Raw genomic sequence first — 27196 nt, 5'->3', positions numbered from 1 at the left:
ATATGAATGTGTAAAGGAGAAAAAAGTTAGTACTAAGTTACAGCTAACCTTTGATCCTGAATAGAGCACTACCATCTGAAACCTGTTGGCCTGCTTTAACTTTGAGGCCCTGTATGCTTCCAGAGGATGGGGCTTTCACAACGTGCTGAACCACCAAGTAGGACAAGAATAAAACGATAATTACTTTACTGTTTCTTATATTTATGGTATATACATGGTTGCGGGGTATATGAAGAGGTTTGTATACTAACCTCCATCTTCATTGCCTCCAGGACTAATACAGGTTGACCTTGATCTACTTTAGCTTCGTTTTCGACAAGGACCTTGACTACTAATCCGGCCATGGGGGCCACAATGGTTCCTGGAGGGTGTGATGATGTTTCGGAGCTGGTTCTGTGTTGAACACCTTCTTCATCTTCAGAGAATTTGATTCCTACCTTCTGCTTGAATTGATGGTGTTCTGAACCATGCCATATATGGATGTGTTTATAACCCTCCTGTTACCAAAACACATCATAAGCAGCAATTACGAGAGAGACAGAAAGGGCATGAGATAAAGCTGTGACTCTATGAGGAGTTTGGTTGAACATGATGCTAATGATTTACCTTCAAGTATGTGGCTAGACTAACGTTCATGCTCAATCCGGCAGCTTCAACTCTAAAATCGCACTTTCCTGCTCGAGTTACCCGGACTTCTAAACGTGGAGAATCATTGCCTTCCTATCAGAATACCAACTATAGATTATAAATTTAATTTATATAAGACAGCAATGGGGTTCAGCGTTATCTTTTCCAAAAAGAATTTAAAAGTGAGTTAACAACCTGAATGAGAACCAGTTATCTTTTCCGTCTGGTTGATATATTACACCGAGTGATCTTAGGTTAGAACCAGTTCCCTCGTATTCATTATTCCACTCTAGCTCAATGGTTTGTTTGGCTTCATGATGGACCCTAAAAGGAGGATGAGAATACCATATCGATGGAAGTTTCCCTGGATGAGTTTACACATAATAAATTAAAGCATGCTCGGGAATCATGTAACTGATGAAGAAGAAACTAAGACTCATGTGAACTGACCATGAATACTTTCATTCCAAGCAGAATGCTCGATTGCGGAGACACAAGCAGCCACCAATGCTGCACTATGCTTAACTGCTTTGTATGCCACTTCTGCTGCAGCTGTATTGCTTTCATCAGCAAACAGATCACTCCTATGGTGCTCAATAAAATGAGTGTCGACATTGCCCACTGCAAACTCCTTATGACTAGTAAGTTTTTGAAGGAAATTAATGTTTGTAGGTACACCTGCTACCTGCCAACAAAGATACCATGTAATTACTGAATTATTGTGATAGCTAAGAAGCGATGTGCAAGATAAAGAGTCTCTTAAGAAAAATGGAACCATAAGGCGTTGACAAATTATAGTTGTGCTGAACTATGCCACTGCAGAGAGAACCAAAATATTTTTACGGGGTCTTAGGAAATGTACCTGAAAGTTAGACAAGCAATCCTTCAGTTTCACTAAAGCTTCGCCACGATTACCTCCCCAGACAACAAGCTTTGCAATCATAGCATCATAGTGCATGCTAACAGTGTCTCCTGTTATTAAAAAAAAACCTTTGTATACACAATTTTGTACTTCACCTGATGGTGAGACTGCAACAGGGCGATAATGATTGAGGACCCCAGTTGCAGGAAGAAATCCTGTTGGAACATTTTCAACATATATCCTGGCCTCAAAGGCATGGCCTGCCAAGATAATACATATGCGGATCGAACTAAAGAATTAATAGATATACTTTCATGAAACTGCTGTGCAGATTTTTTTACGCCACAAGTAGAATCTTGAACAATCATATTCAATACAGAATAACAGGTGAGAGTAAACCAAAAAGAAACATGTTCCATTTATTTCAAGGAGGAAGAGCGATACCTGACAGTGGCATCTCGGATTGGCTTATGGGGAGAGGTTCCCCATTGGCAACCCGAATTTGCCATTCCACAAGATCTTGACCAACAATCATCTCAGTTACAGGATGTTCAACCTAAGAAGGATCATCAGTGTTCCTTTGGATAGCCAAATGTTTATTGAGTTAAATTTAATGAACATACAGATTAAAGAAGCACCTGTAGACGGGTGTTCATTTCCATAAAATAAAATTGATCAGACTCCGTGTCAACTATAAACTCCACCGTCCCAGCATTGTAATATCCAACTGCCTTTAAATATCAGAAGGTAACAGAATATAAGCGCTTCTTGTAGAAGTAGAAGTGAAAGATAGCCTAGCAAGAAGAGGTTTCAAAAGACCACACATCAAATGAACTCAACTTAAAAAAAATGATAAACTTCGATAAACAAAACTCATGATCAAATACTAGTAATGCACAACATAAAATAAAGAAAATAGAGACCATACAGTCTAGTACTATGAATGAATGCGATACACAGAACACGGTAATGAAACATTTTTTACTAAGACTTCTTGCTAAAAACCATTAAATCTGTAAAGATGAAAGCAGGATTTAAAGGAATACCCGTGCAGCAGAGACAGCAGCTTGGCCTAAGTTTGCGCGGAAGTTTTCAGATATATTAGGCTGCACCAGCAGAGTGACAATCAGAACCACATCAATTTATGCTGGAAAAGATATAAATATAATAGGAAAGAAATACAGTCATTACCGCAGGAGCTTCTTCGATAATCTTTTGGTGTCTTCTTTGCACACTGCAATCCCTTTCGTATAGATGAAGAACATTTCCATGTTTGTCACCAAATATCTAAAAGCAGTGGAACACCGAATGAAACTTAATTAAGATGCTATGAATAGAGAAACAGTTACTCAATGAATACGTATAAGCCAGCAAAACATAACTTGATCCATATATAACTTAAACAGGAAGGCAGTAATGGTACCTTTTATCACCCATGTCTCTAATTGCAGATGCTGGAGGTCCAATGAATGTTAAACCTGAGTCTTCACAGAGTTGAGCAAAGTCGGAACTTTCTGATAAGAACCCATATCAGAAAGACGACATCAGAGCTATACAAGAAAACGCATAAAAAGTAACACTTTCAACTTCAAGTTCCAAATTCAAGAAATTTGGTTCTCCTATCCAACTAAAGTCTTTGGAACTAAACAATAGACTAACCAAAAAAATCACACCTGCGCACCAGTCCGAGCCGCTGCCTCCATGATAGCCGAACCACTGAGGTAACTGAGCCGAGCCGAGGGCGGGCCAATCCGTACCGATTCGTCGGCAGACTTCACATGGAGAGAATCTCTATAAGCGTCACTGTACACAGCAACGGTCTAAATCCCTAGTGTAGGGCAGGGGCTAGTCATGTGTTTTGTAGTGCGAAGATAAAAAAAAAACAAAATAGCGAGGGGCTTTTTGGTCATTTAATAAAAACTATCAGAGATGAATAGTGACGTGGCACACTTTATCATGGATGGTTGGTCGTGTAAGATTATGGACATTGGTTTTTTTTCTAACACCTTACTTTTTACTTTTTAACACTCCACCTCATCATCTCTTTCATTCACCTAATAATTCAATATCTATTCAATTTTTATAATTATAATAATTTTATAATTTTGTTTAATAAAATTCAACACTTTATTTTATTATTATATGTTCAAATAAAATAAAACAAGTTTCTATTTATAGAATATAAAAAATAATAAATTTTGATGCAAAGCAAAATAAAATAAAATTTTTATTACTATAAAATAAATAATGTCAAATAGTTAGGATGAAATTAAAAGTATAAAGAATCTTAACAACCAATAATAATGTATCATGTGTCTTAGTGGTCCTCATTTTTGTTTATTCAACATGGTTTAATCCACATAGATTTTTTTTCATTTTTCAACATCCTCATTCTATGAATTTAACAGTTGAATTTATAATTCAAAACCTCTATTGTACATAGTGTATGCAACTCATCTTCAAGATCATCCACCGAGAGCTACGTATGATGTGCTGCTTGCGTTGCATCTATGTAGTACCATGGGCTTACTAGGCTTCCAAATTATCTAACGGGCCTATCGTTTGCGAAGCATTAACATAAGGCTTTGTTTCAATTATGGGCTTTACATGCATCGAATTTTTTCTTCTATTTTTGGTTATAATTTCGATTTTGAGATATTATTACTTTTTTTTTGTTAAATATGTAAATATCATTAGGTAATGAAAAAAAGTTTTACAAAAGTTAAACCTACACAATTAGCAGCTGAAGCAAAATAATAAAACAAAGCTGCTATATGGAGAGGAAAACAAATGGGTGGATTAACGGATCCAAAGAAGCATTAGCTTTTGTCAGTGCTTCCTTTGCCTTCTTGCGGTGATGATGTTGCGGAGCTCTCGGTGGATGATCTTGAAGATGAGTTGGGGAAGCAATCTTTGCGCATTGTGGAGGAGGTTGTTCCGTTGCTTCCAGATGTTATAAACGAGAACTTGGGCGATCACTTTCCTGAGCAGGGATGGAGCAGACAAGGAAGAGTGTCGTGTCCAAGATAGAAGCTCAGACCAGGAGGAAAAGAGCCTTTGACGAGGACAGATCCTGCCGAAAACCCACCTCCAAAGCTGAGAGGAAAACTCACAAGAGAGCATCAGGTGGTCCTGCGGTTCAGTCTCAATTGTGTATAGAATACATTCTGCAGAACTAGTTTTCCCCCAAGCGGCTAATCGTTGATGAGTAGGAAGCCTATCAAGGTGGGTAACCCACATTTGGAAAGCAAGCTTAGGGATAACACCTTTGAACCATACAAAAGGTATCCAGTCTTTAGTTGTGTCTCTTGGTCGAACGGCATCCCAAGTCCTAGCTGTTGAAAAACCTTGGCAAACAACATCATCAACAGACCACACGTAGTAGTCCTCGGTCAAGTCAGGTGTAGGGACTGACTTCGAGCAGATATGGTTGTGAATGGTAAGTGCAGTGTCTGATCTAGACAAGGGGAGAATCCATCCTTCATCGGTACAACCTTCGGCAACCTTAGCGTTCAAGGGAATTCTTAGGGGTCTAGAACCAATGTCTCCTAAATTCTTGATAAGAGGACCAAGAGATGTCCAACTATCATACCAAAAAGAGACTGTTAACCCGTTGCGCATGCGGGCTTTAATAAACTGCTCCGCTAAGGTCCTCAATCCTAGAAGCGTCTTCCATGACCATGTATCAGAAGGGGAAACAACTAACTCCCAGAAGGATCTCCTTTTGATGTGGTGATGGTGGTGCCAAGCAGCCCAGATGGAACCGTTTCTCTCAAATAGCCGCCAAGTAAGTCTCAGAATAAGTGTCTTGTTCCAGTTGGTGAGGCGCCGGAAACCAAGACCCCCTTCACTTTTGGGCAAACACATAGCCTCCGACGGGACCTTAGCAGGTTTTCCTTCTTCAATGTTCCCGGACCATAAGAATCTTTGACAAAGACTCTCAATTTTCTTGATACAGCCTTTTGGGAGGATGAAAGTTGACATCCAAAAGTTGATGAACCCGAAGATAACCGAGACAATTAGTTGGACACGGCAGCAAAAGACAAGGACTTGTGAGCCCAAGCTCTGAATCTGGTGGTGATCTTTTGAAGGAAAGGGCCGTATTCAGCTAAGCGTAGATTCTTGGACATTAGAGGAAGGCCCAAATACCTGATTGGTAGGGTGCCTAAAGGAAAACCGTAGGCTGCAGCGACTGTAGACTCAGCTTGAACCTGACTAGCGAGGACGAGTTGGCTTTTATCCTTGTTTACTTTTAAGCCTGACCAAGAGGCAAAGTCATCGAGCGTTTCACATATTCCATGGAGAGAAGAGCTGCCTTCATCAAAGAATATCATCACGTCATCGACAAACATCAGATGGGAAATATCAAGATCTGAAGCCTTTGGATGGTAATGAACATACCCTGCTGCAAATCGCAAGTGGAGTAGCTTTGAGAAGACCTCCATTGCAAGGACAAAGAGGTAGGACGAGATGGGATCACCCTGTCGTAACCCTTGAGTGCTTTTGAAGAAACCACCACTACAACTATTTATTGCTATCGAGAAGGAGACTGTGGAGATGCATTGGTGGACCCAGTTTATGAATCTTTTGGGAATGGCAAGAGCTCTCATGGCAGCAATGACAAAGTCCCACCTAACTGTGTTGAAGGCTTTGCGGAGGTCAGCCTTAAGTATACCCCGAGGGGAGATGTTCCTCCAGTTATATCCATGAACCATCTCAGTAGCAAGCAATACGTTCTCAGCCAAGGATCTACCAGGGAGGAACGCAGATTGAGCCGGCGATATGACAACAGAGAGCAGCTTCTGTAGTCTGTTTGTTAGGAGTTTGGCTATGACTTTGTATAGAGTGTTTAGGCGGGAGATAGGTCTAAAGTCAGCAGTGGTCGAGGCATTCAGTGTCTTGGGGATAAGGACTAAAGTAGTGGCGTTCCATTGCTTTAGTAGCTTGCCTGATGTAAAAAAATTCACAACTGCCTAAGTAACTTCAGCTCCTAAGGCACTCCAAGATTCTCGAAAAAATTCTTTAGAGAAGCCGTCCGGACCACAAGTTTTGTTTCTCGGAAGCGAGAAGAATCTTTAATTTCTTCATTTGTAAACAAGCGTTCCAGCTCCCTGATTTGTTCTTGAGAACATCGATAAGTTAAGAGAAGGTTCATGTCATCCTGCTCGAGCATAGACGGCCCAATCTCTGCACCAAGAAGGGATTTGAAATACTCTGCACAGTGTTCCACAATGTCGTCTTGCGAGTCGATCTCTACCCCATTTACGTCATAGAGGGAGCATATCGTATTGATGGATTTCCTGGTGTCAGCCATGCGGTGGAAGTAGCTGGTATTACTGTCCCCTTCTGCAAACCATAAAACTCTGGATCTCTGGAGGAAGAAGCTTTCCTCTGCAGCTTATAAGATCTGCCATTTGCGCTGAGCTTCAAGCTCCTGAACCGCATTTGAGATGGAAGGGTCAGCAAGTGTAAGGGATTGGTAGCTCAACAACAAGTCATGAGCCTCCTTGGTTCGCTTTTCCAGGTCAGAGTAGTTGCTCCTGCTAAATTCTTTTATTGGCTTTTTAACGGACTTCAGCTTTTTAGAAATTCTAAACATAGCCGAGCCCAATACATTGAGAGATTACCACTTATCTCTGACTATGTTCAGAAACTCCAGGTTTTTAAGAAGAAAGTTGAAGAACTTGAATGGCTTTTTACCTCGATTAGGGACCTCCTCCAAAACGACCGCACAAGAAGCATGATCAGAGAGATCTGGTTCACCAAATATGCCAAACGATGAAGGGAACTGGAGTCTCCAGCTGTCATTTACCATGATACGATCAAGCTTTTTTGCCACTGACCTAGATGAACACTTGTTCCACCAGGTGAAGACGTTCCCCTTATATACCAGATCAGACCGTTCTGCATCTATGAGGCAGCTTCGAAAATTTCTGGTTCTTCTGTCAATGTTTAGTGAAGCCAGCTGCGAATGCTCTTGAGGATGAAGGGTTTGATTAAAGTCGCCAAGAACCAACCATGGACGATCACCCACAAACTGAGAAGTACCCAACACAACTAAGTCAGACCATAACTCATTACATTTATCCTCCTCGTAGCTGCATGGATCACTGAGACAACTATCCAACACTGTGAACCAGGCAATAACACCTCGCACGTAATCATTTGTTACGTTTTAGCAACAACCACCACCTAAACAGTAGGATCCCACACCACCCAAATTTTTCCAAGTTCCGAGAAAGCATAAATCGAATCAAAAGACCAACCAGGAAGAAGCGCATATATAAACTTCTGATCCTTGGGTTGTTTAACATGAGTCTCTATAAGACCTCCAAAAAATGGGCTTATTAGCCTTATACCATTTATTAAATCCACTCCGATGGATAGATATATTAAATCTCCGCACATTCCAACAAAAATTTCCCTTTGTACACATATTAGAGAGAATGGTTGAGGCCTTTGCCTCTTAGTAGTTTATGTTTGTGCTTCACTTTGATATTAATTTTAAAATACCACGCTTTAAGTTTTGTTTCGAAAAACCATAAATTTTTTATTTTCTAAAAATAACACAAACACAAGAAAATGATTTTTAAGGTCGTAGAATTTTATTTATTTATACTAGATAGTACACAAAACCAAGATAGTACATTAAACTTAGTTGGTACACCAAACTCAAAAGGTACACCAAACTTAAATGGTACAAAAAATAGCATTATTTGACACATTACAATATTTTAAATTAACTTTTAAATTTACTTTTTAGGTTTGAATTCCATATTTAACATTTAGAATATAGTTTTGAAGCGAAAGAATTTAGTATTTAGAGTGTAGGGTTTAATTTTGAAAATTTAAATTGATGGTACACTAAACCCCAAATGTAAACTAAAACTCAATCGTACACCCAATAACACACCAATCCTCTTCGATCAAGGATTTCGAAACCCTAGCAGATATCGAGATCCAACAGCTCTGCTCATCTCTTAGGTAAAAATTCTCGCCCCGATCTAACTTATTCTTAGAGAGTTTACACTTTTAGAGTTGGAGAACATTATCGCATAGCCCATACAACTATCTCGAAACGGTGAAGATGTGTAATTTTAGAGTCTTCTTCTTCTCTCTCTCTCTCTCTACTTTATCTGATTTTGATTTCCCAATTTTAAAGATTTTCCCAAATTTTTAATATTTGGGTATCTTCGTTAGGTTTATAAGAAAGTCGTCTGGAATGATGAAGAAGGCGACGCAGGAGGAAGCTGTGGCGGAAACAGCGGTGTTTTGGGACGTCTTGACGTGTCCGGTGCCCCCTGAATATGATGCTCGTCTGGTCGCTCCCTGCATTAAACGGTATTTGAAGAATTTAGGCTACTCTGGTCCTCTCACCATCATTGCCATTGGCCTACTAGCAGAGGTCTCTGAAGAAGTCCTGCAAGCGGTCTATTCCACTGGAATCGTTCTTAACAACGTCCCCTTGGGTTAGTTATCTTCTCTTCCTCTTTCCTTGACGATGAATAGAGAGAGTCTTAATCTTTTAAGTTTTTTTTTTTTCTGGTTGAAACAGGAGGTTCCGAAGGCATTTTGGGAACTATGTATGAGTGGACCAGAAGTTTTCCACCTCCAGCTAATATGATGCTCATATCCTCCCATGCGTCTATCTTCCCTCATGTCCTTAGAAAGCCTCTTTATTCTGGATACAATATTTTTGAGCTGTGTCCATATGATTCTCCTAATCCTGAATCCCTCTGGAAAGACTTCCTTCTGAAAGGTGCAGTACTGTGTGTGTGTTTGTCCTTTCTCTCACTCTGTGCTTGTATTATTTACAAGCAAATCTCTTGGTTCAACCTATATCTACTTTATTTTTATTCCCCCACAGATTCAAGCGCACTGAAGGAGGATATGTGCCATGGAACGTATGAAACACCCTCCTGGCTTTGCTCACTATGCTATGATTATTTCTGCGAAGGATTTGAAGATTTCACCACCCATATCTCTAGTGAAGAACATGAACTGATGGTAATTAAGCATATCCTAGTCATACCAAACAGATTTCTCGTATCAAAACGTTTTCTAGCACTTTCTTTAGTTTTGTTTGCCCAATTTTTTAACCAATGTTAGTTATCTTGAACTATGAAGGCTACCTGGGTCGACAACCACGCTGTGGCTGCAACAACGGTCTTTTGGGACATCACGAGTTGTCCTGTTCCCGCTGGCTGTGATCCTCATCGGGTCGGTCCGACTATCAGACAGTATTTGGCGGACTTAGGCTACTCTGGTCCTATCACCATCAATGCCTTTGGCCTACTAACTGACATCCCTGATGATGTCCTGCGAGCGGTCTCTTCCTCTGGAATCGTTCTTAATCACGTCTCCTACGGTTAGTATCTCCTCATCCTTTTGCCTTCCTACCTACAGTAATGTCTTGATGAATAGACAGTCGACATACTCAAGTCTTTTGTTTCTCAAACAGATTCCGATGACACAATGCACGTTATGTTTCTGTGGACCTTTGGCAATAAACCTCCATCTAATATGATGGTCATATGCCCCTATTCACCATTCTTAGGCGATATTATTGACTTTCTACAAAAGTTTGGATACAACATTATTCAGCCGTTTCCATGCCATGCTCCTTATTCAGAGTCCCTCTGGCAAAGATTTATTCTAGAAGGTGTGTGTTTCTCTCCTCTCACTGTGTTATTGTAATATCCAGCATATATCTCTGTTGCTGAATTAGCTACTCTTTTTTTTTCCCCCACAGATTCAGGGGAATTTGAGGAAACGGGCGAACATGCCTCTTGGGTTTGCTCAGTATGCGATGATATTTCTGGCCAAGGCTTTGAAAATTTCATTAAGCATCTTAAAAGTCGAGAACATAAACTGGAGGTACTTAAGAATTCCATCCTAACCAGATGACTTACTTGTTGTATTAATTTATTTTGTCATTGTCAAACTGTTTTTGAGTCTAACAAGCTCTTGCCACAAGTAGTTTCTTTTCTCAGTTGTAGTATACAAACCTAAATTTGACCCCATGTTATTTTTTCGACTGGATGCATGTGCATATGATTTTCAAGCAGATGAACGAGGATGCAGTTGAATCCGCAGATGAGGCTCCCCTTGATTCTCTTTCGGGTTATGCTTCCACCATGGTGAGTGAGGAATCAATCACACTGCTTGAAAACATCTTACCGCAAGTAGTTTCCTTTTTTTTTTTTTTTGCCTAAATGTGACCCTGTGTGGATTTGGTTTTTAGGACAAGACATCTTCGCATGCTGGGCATAATATCAACCATGTTGGGAAAAACATGGTTGTAGCCGGAGCTGTGGTCCCTTGCTTATCTGTACAAGAAGCAACGGAAGGCAAGTTTTGATATCTGAAAACGTTAAGATTTCTTCTTTCGAATTTTTGGGTTTAATTGTTGATAACTAATAATGACATTGACACATTGTAGGAAAAATATTACAAGCAAACTGAGGACAAACGGAAGACGTGAAGAAGAATAAAACATGATTTGTTCTACTCCTAGCGGCAAATTAGCTAACTACTGTAATAATAATTATGCTTACTTAAAATTCTCGTTTTATTGATTAATATATATGGAGATCCGATATTGTTAACCAGAGTATTTTTCAAATTATCAATAATTTGACATCGATAAGTAGAACAGTAAAGTTTTGAATGTTTGATTGTATTGCCGGCAATACTAGAGCTCCTCCCACAATAACAGGAAAATAAAATTAAACAACAGAGATTTGGTTTGCTGATCACTTTTGTCTTGTTGAAGCTGTGTAAAATAAAATGTAAATCAAATTTCATATCTGTGCATAAACACAAGATGACTTGTCTCGTTCTGTACAAGCGGTGTCATGGATAGATAACTCATTGTATCTCTCGATTGTTTCGATCTCATTGTCCCAACACGTAGCTCGGTTTACAGGCCCCGATTTTCTCTAACCAAAGATTTCTTCTAAGAAAAAAGTACTCGCTGTTTAACATATTCCTTGTCAAATCTTGCCAATTTTTACGCCAATGTTGAGTTGATTCCGTAACTGATGCTTCTTCTTTCTTTGAAACTATACCAATGATTTCAGACATTACCTTTAAGTCAGTCTCGGATTTGTGTTGTACGGAATGTGCAAGAGACGATATCAGTAAGGCACTGCCTAGAAGAGGAAAGGTAGCAAGGAACTCACTTGGAGCCGCCATTCTTGGATTTGATACTGCAGATGATGATAGATTGGATCTCAAAAAAGTATCTGGAAAAGGATCAGAGGTTAATGAACACGATATTCCCGAAATTAAAGTGGTTTCTAATCACAGTATGATTCCTTATGATCAGTTCTCTAGAGACAGGAAGTTTTTGAATCTTGAAGCTGAGGCAAAGGATGTTCTTGGTGCATTGTTGGCTAAGTTACATGTACAGGTCAAATTGATTACCTCCAAACGCGGTGTTCTGCAGCCGACGGAAGAGATTTATGTGAAATTAGCAAAGGCATTTCTGGAAAGTGGAAAGATGAAAGAGTTAGCAGAGTTTCTGTTAAAGGCAGAACATGAAGACTCCCCTGTTTCTAGTGATAACTCGATGCTGGTGAATGTTATCAACGCTTGTATTTCCCTAGGAATGTTGGATCAGGCGCATGATCTACTAGATGAGATGCGTATGGCTGGGATAAGAACCGGTTCTTCGAACTAGGGAAGTGACATCACTCCTTAGAGATGCTCAAAAGGCAGGGATTCAATTAGACTCAAGCTGTTATGAAGCTTTAATCCAGTCTCAAGTGATTCAGAACGATACTCATGGAGCTCTCAATGTGTTCAAGGAAATGAAAGAGGCGAAGATACCGAGAGGCGGCAATCAGCAGTTCGAGAAGCTCTTAAAGGGATGTGAAGCAAAACGCAGAGGCGGGACTTATGTCCAAACTCTTGAGAGAAATCAGAGAAGGGCAGAGTTTGGATGCTNCGAACTAGAGAAGTGACATCACTCCTTAGAGATGCTCAAAAGGCAGGGATTCAATTAGACTCAAGCTGTTATGAAGCTTTAATCCAGTCTCAAGTGATTCAGAACGATACTCATGGAGCTCTCAATGTGTTCAAGGAAATGAAAGAGGCGAAGATACCGAGAGGCGGCAATCAGCAGTTCGAGAAGCTCTTAAAGGGATGTGAAGGAAACGCAGAGGCGGGACTTATGTCCAAACTCTTGAGAGAAATCAGAGAAGGGCAGAGTTTGGATGCTGGTGTTCATGATTGGAACAATGTGATCCATTTCTTTAGCAAGAAAGGTTTGATGCAAGATGCAGAGAAGGCGTTAACGAGGATGAGAAGTCTTGGGCATTCGCCAAATGCTCAAACTTTTCATTCTATGGTCACAGGGTATGCAGCCATAGGGAGTAAATACACAGAGGTCACTGAGCTATGGGGAGAAATGAAGTCCATAGCCGCAGCTACTTCATTGATGAGGTTTGATCAAGAGTTGCTCGATGCGGTGCTCTACACGTTTGTTAGAGGCGGATTTTTCTCGCGGGCTAATGAAGTTGTGGAGATGATGGAGAAAAGGAATATGTTTGTTGATAAGTACAATTATCGGATGCTCTTCTTGAAGTATCACAAGACTGCTTATAAAGGCAAAGCTCCAAATGTTCAGAGCGAGTCTCAGCTCAAGAAGAGAGAAGCTGGTTTAGTATTCAAGAAATGGCTCGGGCTATCTTGATTATGAATGTAAACACCATTTTGTATATTTATAACTTACCATCATCTAGAGCTGCAAAGATCTATACAGAGGCAGCTTAAACATTGATAAAGCTTTGGATTTATTTATCTTTTGTAAGATTTTGGTTTACATACACACCCAAACGCTTATTAGTTCAGGTTTCCAGTAAGCCAGTAGAAGAGTTTTCATCAATCGCAAATCATGTTATTTATCCTGCAAAGATTGTGAAACTGGTGGAGTTGGTTGTAATTCTCAAAGGATGATATGAATGTGTAAAGGAGAAAAAAGTTAGTACTAAGTTACAGCTAACCTTTGATCCTGAATAGAGCACTACCATCTGAAACCTGTTGGCCTGCTTTAACTTTGAGGCCCTGTATGCTTCCAGAGGATGGGGCTTTCACAACGTGCTGAACCACCAAGTAGGACAAGAATAAAACGATAATTACTTTACTGTTTCTTATATTTATGGTATATACATGGTTGCGGGGTATATGAAGAGGTTTGTATACTAACCTCCATCTTCATTGCCTCCAGGACTAATACAGGTTGACCTTGATCTACTTTAGCTTCGTTTTCGACAAGGACCTTGACTACTAATCCGGCCATGGGGGCCACAATGGTTCCTGGAGGGTGTGATGATGTTTCGGAGCTGGTTCTGTGTTGAACACCTTCTTCATCTTCAGAGAATTTGATTCCTACCTTCTGCTTGAATTGATGGTGTTCTGCACCATGCCATATATGGATGTGTTTATAACCCTCCTGTTACCAAAACACATCATAAGCAGCAATTACGAGAGAGACAGAAAGGGCATGAGATAAAGTTGTGACTCTATGAGGAGTTGGTTGAACATGATGCTAATGATTTACCTTCAAGTATGTGGCTAGACTAACGTTCATGCTCAATCCGGCAGCTTCAACTCTAAAATCGCACTTTCCTGCTCGAGTTACCCGGACTTCTAAACTTGGAGAATCATTGTCTTCCTGTTTCGTGGAATATTGTCAAACCATCAGAATCCCAACTATAGATTATGACTCATAAATTTAATGTATATAAGACAGCAATGGGGTTCAGCGTTTTCTTTTCCAAAAAGAATTTAAAGTGAGTTAAAAACCTGAATGAGATAGCTTCCATCTTTTTGATATATTACACCGAGTGATACTAGGTTAGAACCAGCTCCCTCGTATTCATTATTCCACTCGAGCTCAATGGTTTGTTTGGCTTCATGATGGACCCTAAAAGGAGGATGAGAATACCATATCGATGGAAGTTTCCCTGGATGAGTTTACACATAATAAATTAAAGCATGCTCAGGAGTCACGTAACTGGTGAAGAAGAAACTAGACTCATGTGAACTGACCATGATTACTTTCATTCCAAGCAGAATGCTCGATTGCGGGGACACAAGCAGCCACCAATGCTGCACTATGCTTAACTGCTTTGTATGCCACTTCTGCTGCAGCTTGATTGCTTTCATCAGCAAACAGATCACTTCTATGGTGCTCAATAAAATGAGTTTCGACATTTCCCACTGCAAACTCCTTATGACTAGCAAGTTTTTGAAGGAAATTAATGTTTGTAGGTACACCTGCTACCTGCCAACAAAGATACCATGTAATTACTGAACTATTGTGGTAGCTAAGAAGCGATGTGCAAGATAAATAATCTCTTAAGAAAAATGGAACCATAAGGCGTTGACAAATTATAGTTGTGCTGAAGTATAACTAGCCACTGCAGAGAGCACCAAAATATTTTTACGGGGTCTAAGGGAATGTACCTGAAAGTTAGACAAGCAATCCTTCAGTTTCACTAAAGCTTCGCCACGATTACCTCCCCAGACAACAAGCTTTGCAATCATAGGATCATAGTGCATGCTAACAGTGTCTCCTTGCTCAACTCCAGTTTCAACCCGAACTGTTAGAGGCAAATTCCAAGATGAAAGAGTTTAACAAGAGGACAGAAACATTTGTATACACAATTTTGTACTTCACCTGATGGTGAGACTGCAACAGGGCGATAATGATTGAGGACCCCAGTTGCAGGAAGAAATCCTTTTGGAACATTTTCAGCATATATCCTGGCCTCAAAGGCATGACCTGCCAAGAGAATACATATGCGAATCAAAATAAAGAATTAATAGATATACTTTCACGAAACTGTTGTGCAGATTTTTTTACGCCACAAGTAGTATCTTGAACAATCATTGATTCAATACAGAATAACAGGTGAGAGTAAACCAAAAAAAACATGTTCCATTTATTTCTAGAAGGAAGAGCGATACCTGACAGTGGCATCTCGGATTGGCTTATGGGGAGAGGTTCCCCATTGGCAACCCGAATTTGCCATTCCACAAGATCTTGACCAACAATCATCTCAGTTACAGGATGTTCAACCTAAGAAGGATTTATCAGTGTTCCTTTGGATAGCCAAATGTTTATTGAGTTAAATTTAATGAACATACAGATTAAAGAAGCACCTGTAGACGGGTGTTCATTTCCATAAAATAAAATTGATCAGACTCTGTGTCAACAATAAACTCCACCGTCCCAGCGTTGTAATATCCAACTGCCTTTAAATATCAGAAGGTAACAGAATATAAGCGCTTCTTGTGGAAGTTGAAGTGAAAGATAGATTAGCAAGAAGAGGTTTCAAAAGACTACACATCAAGGAGAGGTTTCAAAAGACTACACATCAAAAAGACTCATGATCAAATATTAGTAATGCACAACATAAAATAAATAAAAGAGAGACACATGGGCCATACAGTCTACTACTATGAATGAATGCGATATACAGAACAGAGTAATGAAACGTTTTTTACTAAGATTTCTTGCTAAAAACCATTAAATCTGTAAAGATGAAAGCAGAATTTAAAGGAATACCCGTGCAGCAGAGACAGCAGCTTGGCCTAAGTTTGCGCGGAAGTTTTCAGATATATTAGGCTGCACCAGCAGAGTGACAATCAGAACCACATCAATTTATGCTGGAAAAGATATAAATATAATAGGAAAGAAATACAGTCATTACCGCAGGAGCTTCTTCGATAATCTTTTGGTGTCTTCTTTGCACACTGCAATCCCTTTCGTATAGATGAAGAACATTTCCATGTTTGTCACCAAATATCTAAAAGCAGTGGAACACCGAATGAAACTTAATTAAGATGCTATGAATAGTGAAAGAGCCAGAAACAGTTACTGTAAGCCAACAAAATACAACTTGATCCATATATAACTTAAACAGGACAAGGCAGTAGTAATAGAAGTTGATGTTTTAAACCAAAGTTATACACAATAACAATAAATTGGTTTCAATGCGCCATAAAAGAAGATATAATAACAATTATCGATATTTTTCCTGGATATCATGGCAATGAGCAATATATTCATGGCTATTATATAAGATAAGAAACAGAATATGGAATTTCACGACGAACTACCTGGACTTCTATATGCCTTGGTCGAGTGATGTATTTCTCAAGAAGAATAGTGTTAACGCCAAAAGAAGCAGCAGCTTCACGTTGTGCCCCTAAAAACGAGTCAGCAAAATCCTTCCCACTTTGCACTATCCTCATTCCCTAAAAACAAAAGCTTTACTTAACTTCAAAACCAATATGTTAAAAAGGGTATCAAACTTATTGGCCAATATTACTGTATTTCCGCCACTTACAAAAAACAATAAACCATTCTTCCAGAGTACTTTGACTATTATAACAAGCCTTGTATTGGACAAAATCGATGTCGTAATTCATAACATACCTTGCCCCCACCTCCATGTGTTGGCTTGATTATAATAGGGTATCCAATCTTTTCAGCTTCTGACTTCATATGATCAATATCTTGCTCATGGCCATGATATCCAGGCACGAGAGGAACTCCGGCAGCTCCCATTATCCTCTTGGATGCACTGAATTAAATACCCCATGAGGGACACGTCGTCACAAATTATTCAAAGACAAAAAAAAAAAAACAGCTGGCGCAAAGAAAGAAGCATGTAGTAATAATAGGAAGGCTGTAACGATTGGTACCTCTTATCACCCATGTCTCTAATTGCAGATGCTGGAGGTCCAATGAATGTTAAACCTGAATCTTCACAGAGTTGAGCAAAGTCCGAACTTTCTGATAAGAACCCATATCCAGGGTGTATCGCCTAGTCATAATTCAAAAGACGACATCAGAACTATACAAGACAACGATTTTTTTATCACGCATAAAAAAAAAGTAACACTTTCAACTTCAAGTTCCAATTTTTAGAAATTTGGTTCTCCTATTCAACTAACTTTGGAACTAAAATAATAGACTAACCAAAAAATCACACCTGCGCACCAGTCCGAGCCGCTGCCTCCATGATAGTCGCACCACTGAGGTAGCTGAGCCGAGCCGAGGGCGGGCCAATCCGTACCGCTTCGTCTGCAGACTTCACATGGAGTGAATCTCTATCAGCGTCACTGTAAACAGCAACGGTCTGAATCCCTAAACGCTTCGCCGTTCTCATGATCCGGCAAGCAATCTCGCCTCTGTTCGCCACCAGAATCTTCTCGATACACCGCTCGTTAGGCTTAATCAAAGCTCCTCCTCCAAAAGATGCGGAGCCGGATATATATCTAACGAGAATCGAGTAACTTTTCCGGCGAACATTACGGCGAAGTGCCCACACCGTCATCATCGACATTGATCTCGATTTCGAAACTCTTCCGAGTGGAGAAGAAAAAAAAAACACAAGTGTGACTCAGCAACTACACGTTGGTTGTGTCGCGTGTGTTTTGTAGTGCGAAGATAAAAAACGATATAGCGAGGGGCTTTTTGGTCATTTTGGTAAAAACTAATCAAGATGAATAGTGACGTGGCACACTTTATCATGGTTGGTCGTCTAAATGGATATGCGTCTGATGTGCCGCTTGCGTTGCGTCTTTACCCTATCGCTACAATCATGGGCTTACTTATAGGCTTCCATATTTTCTAATGAGCCTATTGTTCTCGAAGCATAGGCATAAGGCTTTGTTTCAATTATGGGCTTACAGGCTTCGATTTTTTTATTGTTTTTGGGCATTTTGAAATATTATTAATTTTGAATTATCGATATAAATAGCATTGATGTTGTGTGTTTTTTAATTTCACTTCAGAGTTTAATATAGGATCAACTTTGATAATGTGAAACGCATATGGAGGGATAATTATAAATGATTCCTGAACAAATAAATATAATGTACTTACTGCTACTAATATTTGGGGGAGCTGGAACAATTAAAGTGTGTTGTAGTTAGGTAGGTGGCTGTTGAGTGTTGACTCATCTAATTCATTTATTTTTGTTTTGCAGACTTCCTCTAGAACCGACAATAACAATAACATTAAGAAAATAAACACACACACACACACCTTTTTTTATTAAATTCAATATTGGCAACCGAACATGTATATTATTCTAATAAACTCGAGGGATACAATTGATTTGAAGTCACGCTGTTGATTTATTAGTTATACAAGTAATGAATCGTAACTCACTCGAAACGTTATGTAAACATATATAATAAAACCGTTTTGTGATGCTTAAAAGTCAGACTCAGACACCCTAATTGTGTTCCAATAGGTAGATCATATATTTGTCCGTTTCTTCAAATCTTCGGTTGCGTCTGGTTTGGTAACAAAAAGAAAAAGGATGACATAAGTTGTATCAAAGAAGTAATGCAATACCAAACACCAAAAAGCATGCATATGTCAAGTCATGATTTACATAATTCTTGTAAATTTAAATTAGTGTTGACCTTCTCTCATATTTCAATCTTGTGATAATTTATCAGAAAGCTGAATGAAATGATTCGATGGGGTAACTCAAACAATACAGTACACATTAATTAACGGTAAGCCAACATATGTTGTACTACTTTGTATATATACTGATTTTTTTTACATAAAAAAAAAAAAAAAAGAAGTCATGATGAACAACGTAACTCCGACTCAACAAACTGTAATAGCAACTTTAGATGATTGAAAAAGTTGGACACGCAAGATCGCAATAGGTCGAATCTAAAAAATCCAACGTGGACAAAGAACAAAGGATGACGAAAGTGGACCGAGACCTCACCGTCCAAGACATCCTGTCTTTGTCACTTATCTCTTGTCAGCGTCCCCTACCATTATTTCGTATTGGAATACTGTATGAAATACTCCTGTAATTTGTTGGATAAATCGATTTAAATAAATTATTATGAGTAAAATTATATTGAAATTTAAGATTTATTTGTGTAAAATAAAATATATAAATAAAGCTTATTTTTTTATTCAAATTTTCTTTTATTTTATGTAAAATATGTTTAATATGTGAAATATTTAAATTTGAAAAAAAAATTAAAGTGGTGTAGAAAGTTTTGATGTTTTTGGTGTTTCTAAAAATTAAATTCACATATTTTGTGTTTCACATTATTGTTTTCATCACTATACTATTAAATAGATAAAGCAATATTTTTTAGACTAATTAATTTAATTTAAACAAATGATAAGTTTAAAAATGCAATGAAAACAATGTATAAAAGTGGTAATAAATAAATTAGTTTTATTATTATTTGTGAAATGTAATTTATTTCTAATAATTAAATATGTTATGAAATTAATAATTAATTATATTTCTAGATTTTAATTGTTGTTTAAATCTTTCATTTTTATAAACTAACATAAAAGAATCTTGTCTTATATATATATATATATAAATAATAATAAGATGTAAGAGCATTTATTAATAAGGCACATGAACTATATAAACATGATAGATTAATTTTTTTTAGACTGCTTATCTATTAATATATATAGAGGATTATTTTCAATAAAAAATCTTAAAATCGTTTTAGTTTTTGAACATACTGACAATACAATTATGATCGATATTTCAAATAAATGAAATAAAAGGAAAAGGTTCAGCAAAATAAATCCATCTTACTTTTTTTTTTCTTTGTTGTTAAAAAGTCCATCTTACTTTGAACCTTCTTGAAGAAAAAATTAATACATTGACAAACAAATAATAATAATTTAAATATAGAAAAAATAACTGCAGAATTGATATAAAATATTACTATTCATAATATTATTTTAAATGGGGGAAATGGGAAGTATCAGATTCAGATCGAATCTCTTATTTTTCTCATGGGCATAAGACATGAATAAAGAAATCAAATACACTACTAAAAATCTAAAAAATCACACGAGATGGTCAAGATTTTAATAATATACATTGGGATAAAAATCATTTATATTTGGAGTTTTGGACATGAAAGTCGCATTAGTTTTAATTTTTAAATATTTAATAGCCGATCCATGGTGGCAGGGAAGGCGATCCCAAGGAGGCAAAGTCACGCAACAGTGCACTAAAATAATGTACCAAAAACATTTTTGAGAACTGTACTTGAGGGTAACTTCGTCATTACATAGCTTTTCTCTCTCTCTCTCTCTCTCTCAAAGTCCACCTTACCTAAACCAAAATTCCTTCTTCACAACGTAAAAAGTAGAAACCAGAGCTCTTCTGAAACGCCTGAAAGAGAGAGAAAAAGAGATCTAGAGGAAGAAGATGATGAGATGAGAAGGCGAAGAAGAAGAAGAAGAAGAAGAAGAAGTGAAAGCGGAAAAGCTGATCCGAAGATCTCTCTTGTATAAGTATTATTTTTTTGGTTTGGTCCGGTAAGGCTCACAATCTCTTTGCTTTTACAGTACTGTTAGATTCGCTTGGGTAGCTAGATTGCTTTACTTCTCATAGCTAATTTCAGTTTCAGCTAATTAAGTGCGTTACTGTAATCGCTGATTTGTGTAAGATCATGTGGTTTCACTTGCCCTTATGATTCTGGGTGTGTGTGTGTGATCGTCTTAATTCATTTCCTCGTTTCTCGAGAGCATACAAAACCGTCTTTTTTATGCTGATTCAAAACAAATTTCATCTGTAACGAATTGTTTGATGTGTATCTGAAGACTACCGATTTGATTTGGCCAGTGAATTTAATTTTTTTTTTTTTTTTTTGTCTCGATTGTGGTCTTCATTGACTTGGTAATTCGTTTCTATTGTTTTCTTCTGTATTTGTCTTTTTTTTTTTTTTTTATATGATTGATTGATCAATACACTTGTTTCATTATTGTGGAAGCTTAACTAACCCTTGTTGCCATTTTTACATTTTTCTTCTTCTCTAGTTTTAGGAAATTTTACAGAGGACGAAGTATCCTGGTCTACTTGGGCATTGAGAGTGACTTCATATCCTGGTTCTAGAGTGATTTAATTATCCACTTGTTCTTTGGTAACTTTGCTGGGGAAAATGACTGCTGTTGTGAATGGTAACTCTAAACGCTATTCTTGGTGGTGGGATAGTCACATTAGCCCCAAGAACTCCAAATGGCTTCAGGAGAATCTCACAGGTATATTTGACTTTCTTGTTTTAACGTGCCCCAGGGGAAGAGGATCGTTTCTTTCTTTTTATTATATGATGTACCAAACCACAAATTTCTTTTGTCTGCGATTTACTGATCACATGTTTCTATTGTAGATATGGATAGTAAAGTCAAGCAAATGATTAAGGTTATTGAAGAAGATGCAGACTCCTTTGCTAGGCGAGCAGAAATGTATTACAAAAAGCGGCCTGAACTTATGAAATTGGTTGAGGAGTTTTATAGAGCATATCGTGCATTAGCTGAAAGATACGATCACGCAACCGGTGTTATTCGTCATGCTCAGCAGACTATGGCAGAAGCTTTCCCAAACCAAGATCCCATGATGTTTGGTGAGGAGTCACCTCTTGGCTCTTCCATCGATGAGTTTGATCCACAAACCCCTGAGAATTATCCACCTATCCGAGCTCCTGTTTACCCCGATGATTTGCGGAAAGGTGCTTTCGGGAACTCTTTCTCTCATATGAGTACAGTAAAGCGCAATATAGCCTTCATGGAAGACCCTCAGTCTGTGAGTAACGGGAAAGGTTTTAAAACTGGAAAGGCAAGGAAAGGATTGAATTTCAATGATGTTGATGGAAAAGAAATAAATGCTAAGGTTCTTTCAGAATCTGAACGCGCCAGCAAAGCTGAGGCTGAAATTGTTGCTTTAAAAGATGCTCTTTCTAAAGTGCAGGCTGAAAAGGAAGCTAGCTTAGCCCAGTTTGATCAGAATTTGGAGAGACTGTCTAATTTGGAGTCTGAGGTATCTCGTGCACAAGAGGACTCTAAGGGGCTTATCGAACGAGCCACAAGAGCCGAAGCTGAGGTTGAAACGCTCAGAGAATCCCTCAGCAAAGTAGAGGTTGAAAAGGGGACCACCCTTCTTCAGTATCAGAAATGTCTGCAAAACATAGCTGATTTGGAGCATCGCATTTCTCTAGCGCAGAAGGAGGCTGGAGAAGTAGATGAGCGAGCCACCAGAGCCGAATCTGAAACTCTAGCATTGAAGCATAGCCTTGTTAGATCCGAAACTGAAAAGGAAGCTGCTCTTGTTCAATATCAACAATGCTTGGAGACCATATCTAACCTGGAGGAGAGGTTGCACAAGGCTGAGGAAGATGCAAGTTCAACCAATCAGCGGGTTGAAAATGCTGAGGGTGAAGTTGACAGCTTGAAGCGTAAGATTTCCAAATTAATTGAAGAAAACGAAGCTTATGAACTCCAGTACCAACAGTGCCTGGACACAATTGCAGATTTAAAGCTTAAGCTGTTTCATGCTCAAGAAGAAACTCAAAGGCTTAGCCGTGAAATAGAGGATGGAGTTGCTAAGTTGAAATTTGCAGAGGAAAAATGTGTTGTGCTTGAGAGATCAAATCAAAATCTGCATTCTGAGCTGGATGGTTTATTGGAGAAACTGGGGAGTCAAAGTAATGAGCTCACGGAGAAGCAGAAAGAGATGGGAAGATTGTGGACTTCTGTACAAGAAGAACACTTGCGTTTCATGGAAGCTGAGACCGCCTTTCAAACCCTGCAACAATTGCACTCTCAGTCTCAGGAGGAGCTAAGCACTTTGGCATTGGAACTGCAAAGCAGGTCTCAAATCCTGAAAGATATGGAGGCCCGTAACCATGGTTTACAGGAGGAAGTCCAGGAAGCCAAAGACGAGAACAAAAGTCTCAGTGAGCTCAATCTTTCCTCGGCTGCATCAATTAAAAGTTTGCAGGAAGAGGTCTCAAGGCTAAGGGAGACAATACAGAAACTTGAAGCAGAAGTTGAACTGAGAGTGGACCAGAGAAATGCTTTACAGCAAGAAATATACTGTCTTAAAGAGGAATTAAGTCAGATAGGGACGAAACACCAGTCCATTGTAGAACAGGTGGAGCTGGTTGGTTTACATCCAGAAGGCTTTGGGTCTTCTGTCAAGGAGTTGCAGGAGGAGAACTCAAAGTTAAAAGAAATTAATGAAAAAGAAAGTATCGAAAAGACGGCCTTGCTTGAGAAGTTAGAAATGATGGATAAACTTGTTCAGAAAAACTTTCTTCTGGAGAACTCCATTTCTGATTTGAATTCTGAGCTGGAAACAATTAGAGGAAAGCTAAAGACATTGGAGGAAGTTTGTATGTCACTCGCAGAAGAGAAGTCAGGCCTTCATTCTGAGAAGGACATGTTGATTACCCGTCTGCAGAGTGCTACAGAAAACAGCAAGAAACTCTCCGAGGAAAACAGGTTACTGGATAATTCTCTCACTAAGGCCAATGAAGAACTTGAAGAACTCAAGTCAAAATTGAAAAGCCTGGAAGACTCATGCCACCTGCTGAATGACGACAAGTCCAGTTTAACTAGTGAACGAGAAAGCTTACTCTCTGAAATGGATATTATGAGAAAAAGAATTGAAGATCTGGAGAAAGTACAGGCAGATTTAAAAGTGAAAGTTCTGGAATTAGTGACCGAGAGAGAGTTATCCCTTCAGAAAATTGAAGAGTTAGGGGTGTCTTTAGATGGCAAAGACCGTGAGTATACTAGTTTTGTGGAGTTCTCCGAGAGTCGGATGAATGGCATGGAATCAAAGATCCGTCACCTTCAAGATGAAAATCAATGCCGGGAGAGAGAATATCAAATGGAGCTGGATCGAGCTCATGATGCTCACATTGAGATTATCGTTCTGCATAAATGTTTGCAGGAGTGGCTTGAGAAGAGTTCCTCTCTGATTGCTGAGAATCAGAATCTTAAAGAGGCTTCTAAACTGTTAGAGAAGCTAGTCTCCGAACTAGAGGAGGAAAATATTGGGAAACAAGTGCAGATTGACTCCTCGATTAACTGCATTAAAATACTGAGAACGGGGATCTACCAGGTATTGATGAAGCTTGAAATAATTCCAGGTATAGATTCCGGTGACGAGAACTCGCGAGACGAGAAACATATGCGTGACATTTTGGAAAGACTTGATGACATGCAAACTATGCTTTTGAAGATTCGGGATGAAAACCAGCACTCTGCCATTGAGAACCTCGTCCTTGTTGAGTTTCTTCGGCAACTTAAATCAGAAGCTGTAGGTATTGAAACAAAGAAGAAAATCCTTGAGGAAGAACTAAAATCTCAGTGTCAGCAGCTCTCATTTTCGCGGGATGAGACGCAGAAACTGATCTTTACCAACAGAGAATTGAGCACAAAAGTTAATCAAGGAGTCAACAGAGAAGAAGTCTTGAAGGTGGAAATTGAGAGTTTGCACAAGCAATTGTTGCAATTTCGAGATGACTACACAATTTTGCAGGGAGAGAATTACAAGACTCTAGACGAGAAAAGATACTTGAAAAATTCAACATTGCGGTTGGAGGAGGAGAAACATAAACTAGAAGAGGATATCTCTTTGCTTCTTTCTGAAACTATCTATCAAAGCAATCTCATTCTTGTTTTGGAGGATGTCGTTTTGGAAAAACTTGCAGGAGCGGTGAAACTAAACGAGGATCTGGACAGACTCAGTTTTGTTAAGCATAAGCTCGAGGAAGAGGTAATGGACGTTGGTGATAAGTTAAAATCTGCAGAAATTGAAAACTTGCAGCTTGAAGGTTTGCTAGAGAAATCGGATGCCGAACTTCTCTCTGCCAGATCAGCCAATGATCAGTTGGAACATGAAATTGCTAGTGTGAAGGATCAGTTGGGTCAAAAGGAGAAAGAGCTTTTAGAAGCAATGGTGATGATATCTATTGTGCAAAACGAAAAATCTGAGTTATCCAAGGCAGTGGAGGGTCTAGAATGTAGATACAAGGATGCTAAAGCGATAGAAGAAGAAAAAGATATACAGGTCTTGAAACTTCGTGGAGATTACGATGAGCAGGTGAAGAAGAATAGTCTTTCCAATGAAGCTAATCTGAAATTGGAAGCTGATTTGATGAATAAACTCATGGAGCTCGAAGAAATCAAAGTGGAGAAGGAAAAGCTAAACCAGGAGCTTTCTTCAGAAAGGAATGAGATTGAAAAATGGGAGTCTCAATCTGCAACATTGTTTGGAGATTTGCAGATTTCAGCTGTTCATGAAACATTGCTTAAAGGGTTGAACCATGAGCTGGCTGAAGCCTGTATGAACCTTGAAAGCAGAAGCACGTTAAAAGACATGGAGATTGACCAGCTTAAAGGAAGAGTGAAAAACTTAGAGGATGCGAACAAAGAACAGAACGATTTTATGTGCAAATACGCCCAAGCTATCTTCCTGTTGAAGGAAAGCATAGAATCCCTGGAAAAACATGCCATGCCTCACGAATTCGAGAATGAACTAGCCACCGTAAGTTTTCTTAGCACGAATTTGCTTCTAATAATCATATACTTGTTAGGTGACCTTTATGAAGTTTTAGATAGCTTTACCCTTGGTCTAAGTAATCTTGCTCAGTTAATTTCAACTTTTTCTTGCCGGAAAGTAACCAATCTTTTGTGGGTATCTCTTACCAGGACACTGCTTCAACATTGGATAACAACGATAAATTCTTAGAGTTGCAAGAAATGCGTTTGAGAATCAAAGCTATTGAGGAGTCAGTAACCAAAAAGCTTGCAATGGAAGAATTGAAGTCTTCTTCTGCCCGAAGAAGCAGAAGGAGAAGTGGAAACCTACGGAAGCAGAACCGCGACATCTATTTCGAGGAAAGCGAGATGATCACAAAAGATATCGTTCTTGATCAGGTTTCTGATTGCTCATCATATGGGATAAGTAAGAGAGACATTTTGAAGGTAGAAGATGAGCACAGTTTAGAGGTAAAGCCACATAATCCTCAGAAAGGTAAATCGTTGTCTGAGGAGTCATTGGTTGTGGACAAACTAGAGGTCTCTGATAGATTCACAGATCCAAACAAAGAAGCAAACAAGAGGAAAGTTCTCGAGAGACTTGGTTCAGATTTACAGAAGCTCGCAAATCTTCATGTTGCTGTTGAAGATTTAAAAAGCAAAGTGGAGACAGAGGAGAAAGGCGAGAAAGGAAAAGAAAACGAGTATGACACGATCAAGGGACATATCAATGATGCTGAAGAAGCATTAGAGAAACTTTTAAGCATCAACAGGAAGTTGGTGACGAAAGTCCAAAACGGATTTGAGAGATCAGATGGAAGTAAATCATCAATGGATCTTGATGAGAATGAGAGTAGCAGAAGGAAGAGGATATCAGAACAGGCGAGAAGAGGATCAGAGAAGATTGGTAGGTTACAGTTGGAGATACAGAGATTACAGTTTCTATTACTGAAATTGGAAGGAGATAGAGAGAATCGAGCAAAAGCAAAGATATCGGATAGCAAAACGAGGATTCTTCTTCGGGACTATATCTACAGTGGAGTGAGAGGTGAGCGACGAAAAAGAATGAAAAACAGGATACTTTGTGGGTGCGTGCAGCCGCCTCCATCTCCGTGATTGTTAGAACTGTTGTTTCAAGTAATCTAAATAATATAATATTCATGTGAATGGAATCGAATTGAAGTTTGATGTGGAAAGAGAAACACTTCTGCTAATATCTCTTTTTGCGTTTTTGTAGAGTTTGAAAGAAATTTGTTTGTTGGAAATGATTAAGAAGTTTGTTCTGCGTCTGCGTTTCAGATGCAGACATAGCTGTGTTGTGTTAAAACAACAGAATATGGTCT

General features: G+C 38.8%; 4 protein-coding genes and 1 pseudogene across 7 annotated transcripts; 3 read left to right on the top strand and 2 right to left on the bottom strand.

Annotated features, from left to right (window-relative positions):
• Window positions 10-2926, bottom strand: LOC104743130 (annotated as a pseudogene).
• On the top strand, window positions 8363-11097 carry LOC104738805. 3 transcript variants are annotated; one of them, XM_010459016.2, is made up of 10 exons: window positions 8363-8473; window positions 8690-8958; window positions 9045-9248; window positions 9357-9496; window positions 9617-9857; window positions 9951-10151; window positions 10242-10366; window positions 10558-10629; window positions 10734-10839; window positions 10932-11097. In XM_010459016.2, exons 2-10 carry the CDS (start codon window positions 8712-8714, stop codon window positions 10952-10954), a joined length of 1359 nt encoding a protein of 452 aa, XP_010457318.1. In that variant the 5' UTR covers window positions 8363-8473; window positions 8690-8711; the 3' UTR covers window positions 10955-11097. The 3 variants fall into 3 exon arrangements, with proteins under 3 accessions (XP_010457318.1, XP_019091676.1, XP_019091675.1); XM_019236131.1 differs by having other exon boundaries at window positions 8368-8473; window positions 8652-8958; XM_019236130.1 differs by having other exon boundaries at window positions 8368-8570.
• LOC104738806 (pentatricopeptide repeat-containing protein At1g03100, mitochondrial-like) lies at window positions 11546-13308 on the top strand. The gene is made up of 3 exons (XM_010459017.2): window positions 11546-12159; window positions 12224-12251; window positions 12428-13308. Exons 1-3 carry the CDS (start codon window positions 11562-11564, stop codon window positions 13185-13187), a joined length of 1386 nt encoding a protein of 461 aa, XP_010457319.1. The 5' UTR covers window positions 11546-11561; the 3' UTR covers window positions 13188-13308.
• Window positions 13188-17947, bottom strand: LOC104738808 (methylcrotonoyl-CoA carboxylase subunit alpha, mitochondrial). 2 transcript variants are annotated; one of them, XM_010459018.2, is made up of 16 exons: window positions 17500-17947; window positions 17210-17331; window positions 16941-17088; window positions 16622-16759; window positions 16213-16308; window positions 16068-16127; window positions 15662-15754; window positions 15467-15578; window positions 15177-15281; window positions 14963-15099; window positions 14546-14780; window positions 14300-14460; window positions 14055-14168; window positions 13701-13946; window positions 13498-13594; window positions 13188-13400 (listed from the first exon to the last, which is right to left on the bottom strand). In XM_010459018.2, exons 1-16 carry the CDS (start codon window positions 17851-17853, stop codon window positions 13396-13398), a joined length of 2223 nt encoding a protein of 740 aa, XP_010457320.1. In that variant the 5' UTR covers window positions 17854-17947; the 3' UTR covers window positions 13188-13395. The 2 variants fall into 2 exon arrangements, with proteins under 2 accessions (XP_010457320.1, XP_010457321.1); XM_010459019.2 differs by lacking the exon at window positions 13188-13400 and having other exon boundaries at window positions 13493-13594.
• On the top strand, window positions 20624-27163 carry LOC104738804 (protein NETWORKED 1D). The gene is made up of 4 exons (XM_010459015.2): window positions 20624-20846; window positions 21348-21569; window positions 21698-25860; window positions 26025-27163. The coding sequence occupies exons 2-4, from the start codon at window positions 21470-21472 to the stop codon at window positions 26967-26969; spliced, it is 5208 nt and encodes a 1735-aa protein (XP_010457317.1). The 5' UTR covers window positions 20624-20846; window positions 21348-21469; the 3' UTR covers window positions 26970-27163.

The sequence above is a fragment of the Camelina sativa genome, chromosome 14, assembly GCF_000633955.1.
Source record: "Camelina sativa cultivar DH55 chromosome 14, Cs, whole genome shotgun sequence".
Classification (NCBI taxonomy): Eukaryota; Viridiplantae; Streptophyta; class Magnoliopsida; order Brassicales; family Brassicaceae; genus Camelina; species Camelina sativa.
This window is presented reverse-complemented; position numbering and strand designations above follow the sequence as displayed.